This window comes from Chiroxiphia lanceolata, chromosome 6 (genome assembly GCF_009829145.1).
Source record: "Chiroxiphia lanceolata isolate bChiLan1 chromosome 6, bChiLan1.pri, whole genome shotgun sequence".
Lineage (NCBI taxonomy): Eukaryota > Metazoa > Chordata > Aves > Passeriformes > Pipridae > Chiroxiphia > Chiroxiphia lanceolata.
In genome coordinates, this window is record NC_045642.1 from 56,303,212 (window position 1) to 56,314,102 (window position 10,891).

Below are 10,891 nucleotides of genomic sequence, written 5' to 3' on the forward strand. Positions count from 1 at the left end.
GTTTTCTGCTGACTTGGATGAATGCTTAATTCTAGGACAACTTTACTTCTCTGCCATACAAATCCCACACTCCTCTGAGTGACTCTTCTTAATTCTTGTATCTACCTCTCATCTCAACCATCAAACATCCACCTTATTTATTGGAGCACTGGCCAATCAAAACTGAAAGCAACAACACAGTCACTAGTGAGCTTTGTGCAAATAACAATTCTTTTTCCATTTCACAGCAAAATTCATCTGCCCTGGAACTCCTGCCCATAAGTGGGGAGAATGGATTCATTCAGCACTGAACTACTCATAAAATAGCTGTTTGAACTCTTTGCTATGTGTATAGATATATAGAGATACCTACAATGCAAATGCTTACAGTAATTTTGCATACCCTTTACGAAATAAATATCACAAATAAATTCTAATACTCAAAAAAGAATAGTATACAGTGTTAGGAACCAAGTTACATTTATAAATGCAGAAGCATTAATACTACCTATTCAGCTTAATTTCTTAGTATGCAAGCTTCAGCAATTGCTAGCTACACTTCACTTCAGGAGTCATAATAAATGCTGGTCATGCCAAAATCTAAGAAGAAACAAAACCACAAAAGTTCTACACCATCCCTCCAAATTATACACAGTTTTTTGACAGACACTGTAATAATATAGCAGTTTCATGGAATTCATTAACACTGTCCAATATTAAATATCAAGTCTGGAACACAGGTCTCTATGTTCAAAACAGAATCAGAGCAGGAGCATCATGTTTGTCAGCACTGCGTCCATACACAGCAAAAGCAGAGACAGCAAGAGTCTGTACCCAGATCAGAGCTGCAATTACCAGAATAAAGAGAGAACAGGGGCAGCTTTACTGGCAAAAGGGAGGAGAGGGAGAGAAGAAGGACTGAACACAGCTCTAGTTACAACTATTGTTAAAGAGCAGTTTGAAGAAATAGCCTTAATGCTGTAGCCTGGTCTTGCCAGCTCAGTCCTCAAAAATGGCCCCTGTCCCAAAAGCCAGTAATGACACGTAGGAGCTCTGTTAGCAAGAGCAGGTTACAGACTGTGCCTGCATAGGACAGAAAGTTTGCTGTGCCAAAGGCACATAGGGCAGTTCATTCTCTGTATCCTAATACAAGTATTTCTACCAAAAAATTCTCATGGAGGAAGTGGGTGATTCACAAGTACGTTTCTTTTCAGGAAAGAAGAGATCTCACACACTCAACACCCTGACTCAACTTCAGCTTACCCTACTGAATAATAAAATCTAGATCCTGCCCTAGAAATCTGCTTACACTTTAGATCATGCCACTTTTCTCATCTTGCAAAGAGGATCGTGAAGCAGATCTTCCTAGCAACAGCTCCTTCTCATGGATCAGGCTATCTAGCAGGTCCTCCTGTCTGTAGTTGTGATAAACCTTCAGGAAAGCCAGAATGGTAATTGCCAGCCAAGTCAACCAGGCAGCCCAGAGACCAAACTAGAGAAGAAAAAAAATCATAAAGAGGTCAGTACTGTATTCTAAAAACAAAGTCAACTCTCCAGATGAATATCAAAACCTCAGCTGGACCAAAACCCATGGAGTCACACCAAGTTGAACTCAGTGAAGTCCTGGGTTCTTCATATAAAGGAGTCACTTTTATGGCATATTTCTGTCCTAAATGCAGGTATGCCTGAGCTGGGCATCTAGATGCCAGTGCTGGCAATGAAGACACAAAACGAGCTTGTGTCCAAGAGGCATTGCTACTTTCAGGGAATGCCCCAGGAAGACTAATGCCTCTTTCCATGTGGGAAAATATAAGAAGCCTGTGCAAGGGTGCAGACCTGCAGGGATGGGACTCTTGCCCCTGCAGAATTAGTCCATGCACAAGTGCTCAGGTCCCAGTGTTGACTGACTTTATCATTGACTTAGAGCTAGAATGGTCAATAGAAAGGACTGACAGCCTTAGAGGTCTAATTCTCATGGATTCATCAGAAAACAGCCCTACTTACATTACATTAATCTTTCATTATTTTCAATGGTCTGATATTTACATAGCTCAGGTGATGTCAGACAAACTCATGGAAGGCAAAACTAGTAGCCTCATGATCTGGTGCAGGTCAGACATTATTCTGAACAGCAATGAAGAGCTCCAGGGTACCAGAGTGTTGCAACTTTTGCAGACCTTATCCTTTGGATAAACAATGAATTTTCTGAAATGATTAACAACATCATTTCAGTGGTAGGGTGAGGTTTTGACATGTCTGCATTCAAAACTATCTATTTTGAATTTACAATGCAAATGTGCCCATCACTATCATCCTGATTCAGCACTCACTGAAGTCAGTGGAAACTGACTTCAAATTCCCATTGATTTCTGAGGAATGGTGGTTCAGCTCCAGCAATACCCGATCAATAAGCAAAAGGCAAATGAACTGAAACAGAATCATGGCCTAGTCTGACCTACCTGTGCAATAGCAAACTGGTCATAGAAAGCAGAGTTTTCCAAGTTCAGTTCAAGATCTATGTCCTGCAATTCTTCACAGCTAACCAGAAAGGCATTTGGAAGGAAAAAAAGAAGAAAATTATTTCAGAGATTGCAGGTAAACTAAATAGAAGATGAAGCAAAATCTTAAATGTATTTTGAACAGTCATAAGTGCATGTTTTATCAAAGGATAATTAAGTTATGGCAATTACCAGGTTGCTTTCCAATCTTCTTTAAAACTAAGCTGAAAAAGGCATGTAATTACTTTCTTTAAAAAAAAATAAATGTATAATTATGTAAGTGATAACACCAATCTTCCACAAGTGGAATTGCAATAGTTAACATGAAAAGAGTGTCCTTAAGCCCCTCTTTCCCACTACCACCTCGCCTCCCACAGATATGCCTCTGGCATCACCCAGGTTGGTTGCTTCACCCCTCAATGAAACAAAGTGTATGAGCCTCTGTTACCTTTTGACTTCATCAGGAAAAGCCTCAGAAGAAGGAATTGTGTTTTTGTTTCGGATGCTCCAGCAAGGAGACGATACTCTGATGGTAAGATAGAGGCTCCCTATAGATTTTACAAATAACTTGATCTTTATTGGTGTGAAAAAAATCCCAGGATATTGAGGTTGTCATTCTATCTCTTGGTTGATTTCTGCAGCCTCTTCTCTCTCCTTTTCAGTGCTGTCGGTCATCTTGGGTTCTTACCCGAATATTCGATTAGATGTTTTTTTGTAATCGAATTTTTAACCGAATATTCGAATAATTCGATTAATCGTTGCAGCCCTAAACAGAACATTTACTATGGCATTTTACAACATATGACAATGTGCAACATAAATGTATGCTTTAAGTAGTACATTTATTCAATATCATATGACATAAAATGTCACCTTTTCCTCTCTCTTCATTGTTATTTGTTTGATAGGAAAAAATCTTCCTCAACTTATCATGTTTCCTATAAGGAGTATAAACACCGTGGGATACAGTAGACCATTTTAGAAGCTGTAAATTTTGTGCACTGTAAGAAAGCATCAACCACCTCTACTTTGTACTTAAAAAATACTTTCCATTCTGTGGCTCTCGGGGCGTCCACAGCACCGTTACAAGGCCAGGATCTCTATGCCAAAGTTTTTGGTTTATGGTGCATTGTGACCCAGGCATAATGAGTGACTTGCCCACTGTCACACAGAGCCAGGACCGAGAACCAGGAGCCCTGACCCCCAGCCCCTTGCCTTGCTCACAAGACCACACTCTCTCCATTCTTAGAAAACTTCCAAATCTAGCTTTCCTTCAGAAATAAACATTTTTAAAACAATGGATTTCTTTTGCATAAAATAACGGCTCAAAGGGACTATGAAACACCATGGAAACACATTTTCTCTGTGGGCTTCTAAATAAACAAATAAACAAAAACGTTTGATTAGATTTTTTTTTTTTGTTCCAGATGAAAAAAATCTGGATTTTCACATTACAGATGCCTTCTCCACCTTGCTCACCTTGCATGTAATAACTACAGTTTGTAACACCACTGTTCAATTGTGCATATATGAAAAAAAAAAAGGGGGAAGAAAATGTATTCTTCAATACTAACCTATTTGGCATGCTTCCTTTCTCGGTAATTGCATCACACCACATGTTAAATCCTACACTCACTATAGTGCTAGCAATAAATGTGATGAACACCACAAAGGCGCTGATCAGCAGATTCAGGAAGGCGTAAAAGAAAGAGCTGTAATAAAAGGGAAGAAAAATGTAACTCATAAACAGCTGAAACACAACATCAGCAGTCTCTGTAAGCAGCATACACTGGGCACAAAGATATCAGGTTGCATTTGAAATACATCTGCTTTAATTAAGAACACCTAATACATTGAAACACTATGGATTATGATTTTGAGTCATATTATCTTCATTTGTAAGTGCATTTGCTTTTGGTCTTTTTTTTTTCACCGTAAGAGAATGGAGCTTTAAATATAAGTACTGAGGGGAGATTGTTCATACACTGCATGGCTTTCATTAGCTGTAATGATGAAAATCACCATTGTTAAAATAAATGTCATTAACTCAAATTATGTAGTAACTGGAACTAAAATTATTTCATGATTAAAGTGATAATTGGGACAAAAATTGCTTAGGAGAGGGAAACTAAAAATAAAAACACGGTACTGATAGCCATAATCATTTTAAGCATTGTGACACAAGGTACTGCCACCATAGGACACGAATCCCAGCTTTATGGGCAATTTGCAGAGGAGGCCAGCTTCTCCTGGGACTTCTCCGGCTTTGGTGTCAGTATGTTATTTCTGCCAGCTGAATATCAATTTACCTCAGTCCCATTAAGTCTGCCCAACCCAGGCCAGCCTTTGGCACATGCTGTGTTTGGAGTGGGATGGGGTGGGATGCCTGCAGTGGTCCCATAAGGCCATGAAATCATTCACTCCTTTTCCAACCTCACTGTTTAACTCCTCCCCTTAATCCTAGCCACTAGGAAGTTTCTAATCCTCTTCTCATTCATCTGACCAAGTCCTTCACAAGTTGAAACTGCTCTAAGTGGCTGTTTAGAATAGGACATCCTGGAATGTCACATTATCTAAAAACTAGATATCTACTCCAGGTTGTAGAAAGACTGGCAACTCCAGGAAGCAGATCATCCTATTCAGGTTATGTGGTAAAATTGTATATGACAAAATTCCCACCAGTGCCACCCATTATGCTGGGGATAGAAGGAGTCTACTCATCCCAGAGACCACAAAACTTCCAGTCGTTTCTTTTCCCTGGTTGCTCATTAATTGAAAAGCTAAGTGGCTTTTTGAGTGAGTGAATTTTGAAAGGCTCTGGGCTGGACAATCCTAATTTCTACAGGTTTTGCATGGTGATACATATGTGGCCTCAGGGGGAATTCTTTAAAATGAGATGAGGAAGCCATTATCAGCAGGATTATGCTGTTTGTTCCTGGGTTGATGAGGCTTTAGAGAGGCTGTTTAGGCTCTCTCCAAAGTGATGGTTGTCTCATCCCAAATCTGATTGAAAAGAAGTGAAATAAACCACCTTCCAGGAATGCCCTTACAGACTGTGGTGGGAGCTGGATGGCAGGACACCTGGCTTCTAGATGAACACTAAGCTGAATCCTATTCTTTGGCTTAGCTGGATTTGGTGAACCAGATCTGCTCACCTCTGCTGAATGCTGGGGTCACTTGCACAGAGGGAGCTGATACGAACCATGGTTTTCCATGTTCTCTGCCACACCCTGATTTCAAATCTAGCCTGGATTTCATCCCAAGTGTTGCTAAAGCCATATCCACTGGGTGCACCTTAGCGTGGTACGCTGGCCTGAGAGGCAGAAAAGACTTGAGCTCTTCACAGAATAAAACAGAGTTGATACCACAATTAGTAACAGCTCTAGAAAGGGAACAGTTACCAGGAGTATTTAATGGGTCATCAACCATGTAATGGTAAACGCTTACAACTCAAAGTTGCTTTGCAATGTAGTAGTGAAGTATCTGAGTTGTATTCAGTTGTATTCAGCTGAGCTGAATAGTTCCAGGCCCCTGAGGTAAGGGGTGATGAGACACTTTTAAGAAGGTGTTTTAGGAGTCATAACTATCTGACAGCAATCATTGAAATCCACTGCACACAAAGGATGCATAGGATGTTAACTAACCCTGACTTCCTCAGCTGGCTCACCCTGGAGCTGGTCCAGTAGCACTGATCCTCGTCAACAGGGTCATCAGTGATGACATTCTGGTTCTTCCTCAACTGCCTCTGATCAGAAAACACAATTATCCTTTGTGGCAAGGAGCTTGCATTTATCTCTCCATCCAAACAGAAATGTTTTCACGCCCATTTGAAGCATTAACAAATGTCTGTCTAAAATCAGAACAGCGTGTGTCCTGCCCTCTTTTCATACAGACAGTGGCAGATAAGGTACAGAACAGACCTTCCTTCTTTTTAGGAAACTGCTGTTCCCAAGCAGCTTCTCTCTCATCCTGTTTTACCCTTCTGTGATCTTCCATGGTTATCTCATCATCTCAACTTGCTCTATCTTTGCTCTCCACAACCCCACAGCCTTCTGCCTTTCTTGCCTGGAGCAATTATGAACAGTGTTACACAACTGATGATGCTCAGCCCAAAGGAGCCTGAAAGCAACTCCTAAAGGGGTAATTTTCAGGGGCCTGACCAACAGTTTTGAAGTAAATAGCCACATTTGAAAGTGGGCCGAACATCTGATCGAAATTTCACTATAACAAGGTTTTTACTACTGGTTTCCTCTCAAAACTTAATTAGCTCTGAAGTGCAAAGCATCTAGATTCAATTAATCCTCTATAGGTATTGGATCACCTGAGAAAGCTGGATTCAAAGGTATTGAGAAGTACGTGGTGGTATTTAGTTTTAATATGGAAATAAGTTTCCAGTCTGTACTTACTACAGCATGTTTTAGTATTAGGCAGGTTGAGAGTGGCTGGAAAGACCCAGGGAGAAAACACTGTTACACAGTTCCCAGTATTACCAAGCCCAGATGTGAGTAACAGGCCTTGACTCAAGAAACCTCTAGTCCAAACAGATCTGGACAGGAGTGATTTACCCTTGGAATGGTCCCTAAATCATAAGAAAATTACTTTCCTGCTCTAGACAGATGCCAGGGCCATCCTCCAGTCCTGGCCCTGTAGCACCCAGAGGCTGCATTACCTGTGCCTGGGGCTCTGGCCTCTCATGCCACCAGAGAAGCAAGAACAGAACACAGAGCTCCTGAGCCTCGTCCACCAAGCCTCTCATTACACCTGCTGGGGTCAGATGCCCCTTGGTTTGTCTGAGCACAGGAACCAGCTGCCAGTGCAGCCCTGAACTGCTGCAGGGAGTGCTCAGCATTGCTCTCACGTTGTAACCAAGCAATAGTTGTTGCCTGCAGTAGTTGCCATGTCCACAACAAAAGCAGGATAGAAAATGGAGGGGAGTCACCAACTTCTCCCTTCTGTCCCCTCACGCACAGCTGTGTTGTTTCAAGGTTTTTCACACACCTGGTGTACATCTGGGGAAGGCCTTTCTTTGCATGGACATGTAGTGGGACCATGGTCAAGAGGCACCTGTGAGCTCCAGCCTCCAGCATCACCCCATGGCCCCCAACACCCTCCATGCCCACTGCAGCTGAGCTGTCCACATGCTGCTCCCAGAGTGCCAAAGGCAGCAGGTGCACAGTGGTGGATCCTGGCCCCCACTCCAAACCTCTGCAGGGAGTACCCTCCAAAGAGGGCCCTGGACACAGGTAGGGGAGTATGTGGTGTGTCTGCAGACAGCCATGGGCAGTACACCACCTCACCCCAAACCCCTCTGGGGAGAAGGATGACCTGGATGGTGTAAAGCCCAATGCTTCACCCCCAGACTGCTCCCACGTGCCCCAGCCTGCGGGAGGGATGGGCTTGTCCCCAGGGGATACTTACTCCTCGTGCCCTTTGCAGAGGAAGAAGAGGGTCCTCCAGGCCTGCACTGTGGCCAGCAGCAGGGAGAGGAGCCCGGTGAAGATGCTGAAGCGGCAGGCGGCCTCGGGCCCCCACTCCTGCACGGTGAAGCGCTGCCGCTCCACTGTCAGGTTGGCGTTGAGCCACATGCCCTCGGTGAAGAGCAGGCACCGGCCGTGGAAGTCGTTGCCATTCTCGGAGAGCGGCACCACCACGATGAAGCTGAAGAGAAAGGCCAGGAAGTAGCAGATGCACTGAGCGAAGAGGAAATTGCTGAGCGCCATGTCCGCGGCTCTGCGCCGGTAGAGGGAGGGAAGGAGGGAGGGGAGGAGGGAGGGATGCAGGAGGGAAGGATGCTGGAGGGAGGGATGCTGGAGGGAGGGATGCAGGAGGGAGGGATGCAGGAGGTAAGGATGCAGGAGGGAGGGATGCTGGAGGGAGGGATGCAGGAGGGAGATACGCAGGGGGCGCGATGCGGGGTGGGAGGGAGAGAGGATGAAGGGATGGAGGGAGAAAGGCTGCAGCAGTAGGCGGTGGGGAGGGAGGGAGGATGCGCAGTGCAACGCAGTGCAATGGAATGCGATGCAAATGACTCCTCCGGACACAGTGCCTCCTCTCCCGCCGCCGGAGCTGCCCCTGCTGATGGCTTCAGGGTTTGTGGGGGAAGCGGGGAGCGGAGGGGAAGAGCCGTTGTGGGGGCTCCCTCTTCGGAAAATCTGGCCGCTACTACACCCTGGCGCCCAGGGGTTAAATCAGTCCGTGTGTCTCCAGCAGGGCCGGGTACCACCGTTCAGTGGGGGACCCCTCTAATGACACAGGACACTGATGACACCCCTGTTGATGGTCATGACACACGGCCCCTCCAGCACAAAAAACAAACAGGCAAACAAACAAACAAACAAAAACCCACCAAAAAAAAAATACAAAAAAACACCCATCAAACTGGCTTCTTCCTGGCTGCTGGATCCCAGCAAGTTTTGACCTGAGTTTCTAAAAATCTGACCACCAACCTCCGACGGTGCACAGCCACCCCAGGACCTGCAGATCCAGGTTCTGTTCCTAGATCAAATGGTCATGCCCCTACCAAGACATTTCAGAGGCAGTAAGGGCTCATCAGAAGTCAAATAACTTTTGTTGAGCCTTGCTGTAATTTATGGGCTGCACGGTGTTGGGATCAGCTGCATTTTCCCCTGGCTGGCAGACGGACCAGGGGTGAAAGAAAATAACCCTAAGCAAGCTCCTGATGGATAACAAGCTGAGAACAGACCAGCACAGCAATGGTGCTGCATGGCAGGAACAGGTGGCATTTGACTCCCAGGGGTGAACATCCACCCTGCTCTGCACTGCCAGTGAGCAGCTCCCTGCCCCACACAATGCTTGCTTGGAAAGACAGCAGGGCATTCCCTCAGCTGTAGGGCCCAAAACTGCAAGGCTGGGATTCAAGAAAGCAGAAGGCACCAGAGAAAGGAACGTGCCTTGTGCTCAGATCCCCCCAGCACAAAAATCCAAATTAAACTGACCCCAAGTTATAGTTTCCTGTCAATCCCAATTTCATTTTTCCATCTAAACATGAATCCTCTTTCCAATACAAGACACCACAATTAATCTCCAGTTCCAGGTAAAGTAATTTCTAATCCAATTTCCTAACCATATCCAGTATGAGATCAGCTGCAGGTCTGAAATCACTTCTTAATCCCAGGGCTCTTTCCGCTCATTTTATCACTGTGCCACTTCCTGGGCAGTGTTTAGAGAAGTAGATGTGGGACAAGGACCCCAAATATAGCACACATGGGATTTCAGGCTTGTGTTTCCATGGGGCAACTAAACAATTATTTTTCCACACTGTTAAGAGCTTACAGATGAGGTTACAAATGTTAAGAGATTACAGATGCAGTCCTGAGGCAGGCACTGGGGGCATTCTCAGAGAAGACATTAATTCATCTTCATTGCAAATCATTTGCAATGCATGCTGCCTTGAAATCTTGCTCTGTCTGTACAGGGGAAGTATTTCTTGAAGTAAAACTTTTTTTATATGTGAAATGTGTCAGGCCAGTTTTCTGATCCTTACCAAGCTCTGATCATCAAAAATTGTATTTCAGTTTTGCAAGATGAGCACTGACCTGACCCTGTGGGGATAGACATGTGCTCCTAACAGAAAGGATTTTGCTGATATTTTAGTCTATCAGTAAGGAGGAAAGCTTATTGCTCTTAACCTTGCTTCCAAGAAGTGCTTGTCTCCCAGTGGGCTTTGTCCTTTATCTGGAAAGAAATCAGACCTGGATTGAGCTGGAAAACTCTTTTCTTTGAAACCTGACACATCAGATTTGCCAGATAATGTTTTCTGAAGTTGACTTGGGAGGTCAACACCAACATAAAAGCCCAGTTATTGCTTACACTAGAGCCCACAGAAGGGGCCAGCAGATGCCAAGGGCACTTTGCCTCAGGCAAGCCCCATACTCAGATGTTACCACCAGCAAGCACAGGAGGGTTATTGCAGAAGTGAACATGGGGGTCACTTGTAGAGCAGATAAAGCTGTCTTTGCTGATGAACTAACTCTCATTTATTGGAGAGTTTCAGAAAATACATCTAGGCATTTACAAGTGTGAACAGGCATGTAAAACAGCTGCACTTAGCAGGCTGACAGCTACTGAAGCACAGGGCTTGGTCAGACAGAGTGACCACACACTGAAGTGAGCAAAGGGATAGAAATAAAACCCGTCAGCCGTCTCTTTGGCAGTTGCCTGGATTTCTCATACTCTCCTCTCATATAAATCCTAAAAAAAAAAATAAAAAAATTATGCTAAGCTGGAACTTGGTCTCTGAAACATACAGTTATTTCAGCAGAGTAAATTTGGTAGTGTTTTATAAAGAAGACTCTAATAGGCTTACTTTTCTCAACATGGTGACACTGGAGGAGAAAGGCAAGGTGAATGATTATTCATTCGTTCTTATATCACAGGAAATGGAGGACATCAAA

General features: G+C 44.2%; 1 protein-coding gene across 1 annotated transcript; it reads right to left on the reverse strand.

Annotated features, from left to right (window-relative positions):
* Positions 1-935: 935 nt before the first annotated feature.
* TMEM179 (transmembrane protein 179) lies at positions 936-8,346 on the reverse strand. The gene is made up of 4 exons (XM_032692208.1): positions 7,896-8,346; positions 4,052-4,189; positions 2,439-2,517; positions 936-1,471 (listed from the first exon to the last, which is right to left on the reverse strand). Exons 1-4 carry the CDS (start codon positions 8,195-8,197, stop codon positions 1,292-1,294), a joined length of 699 nt encoding a protein of 232 aa, XP_032548099.1. The 5' UTR covers positions 8,198-8,346; the 3' UTR covers positions 936-1,291.
* Positions 8,347-10,891: the final 2,545 nt, after the last annotated feature.

Excerpts from the sequence above, each read along its gene's own strand:
- TMEM179 (XM_032692208.1), bottom strand. The coding sequence starts at position 8,197 with ATGGCGCTCAGCAATTTCCTCTTCGCTCAGTGCATCTGCTACTTCCTG. Across the intron at positions 4,190-7,895 it reads CTCTGCAAAGGGCACGAGGA|CTCTTTCTTTTACGCCTTCC; the intron begins GTAAGTATCCCC and ends CTTTTATTACAG. Across the intron at positions 2,518-4,051 it reads AAAGGAAGCATGCCAAATAG|CTGTGAAGAATTGCAGGACA; the intron begins GTTAGTATTGAA and ends CTTTCTGGTTAG.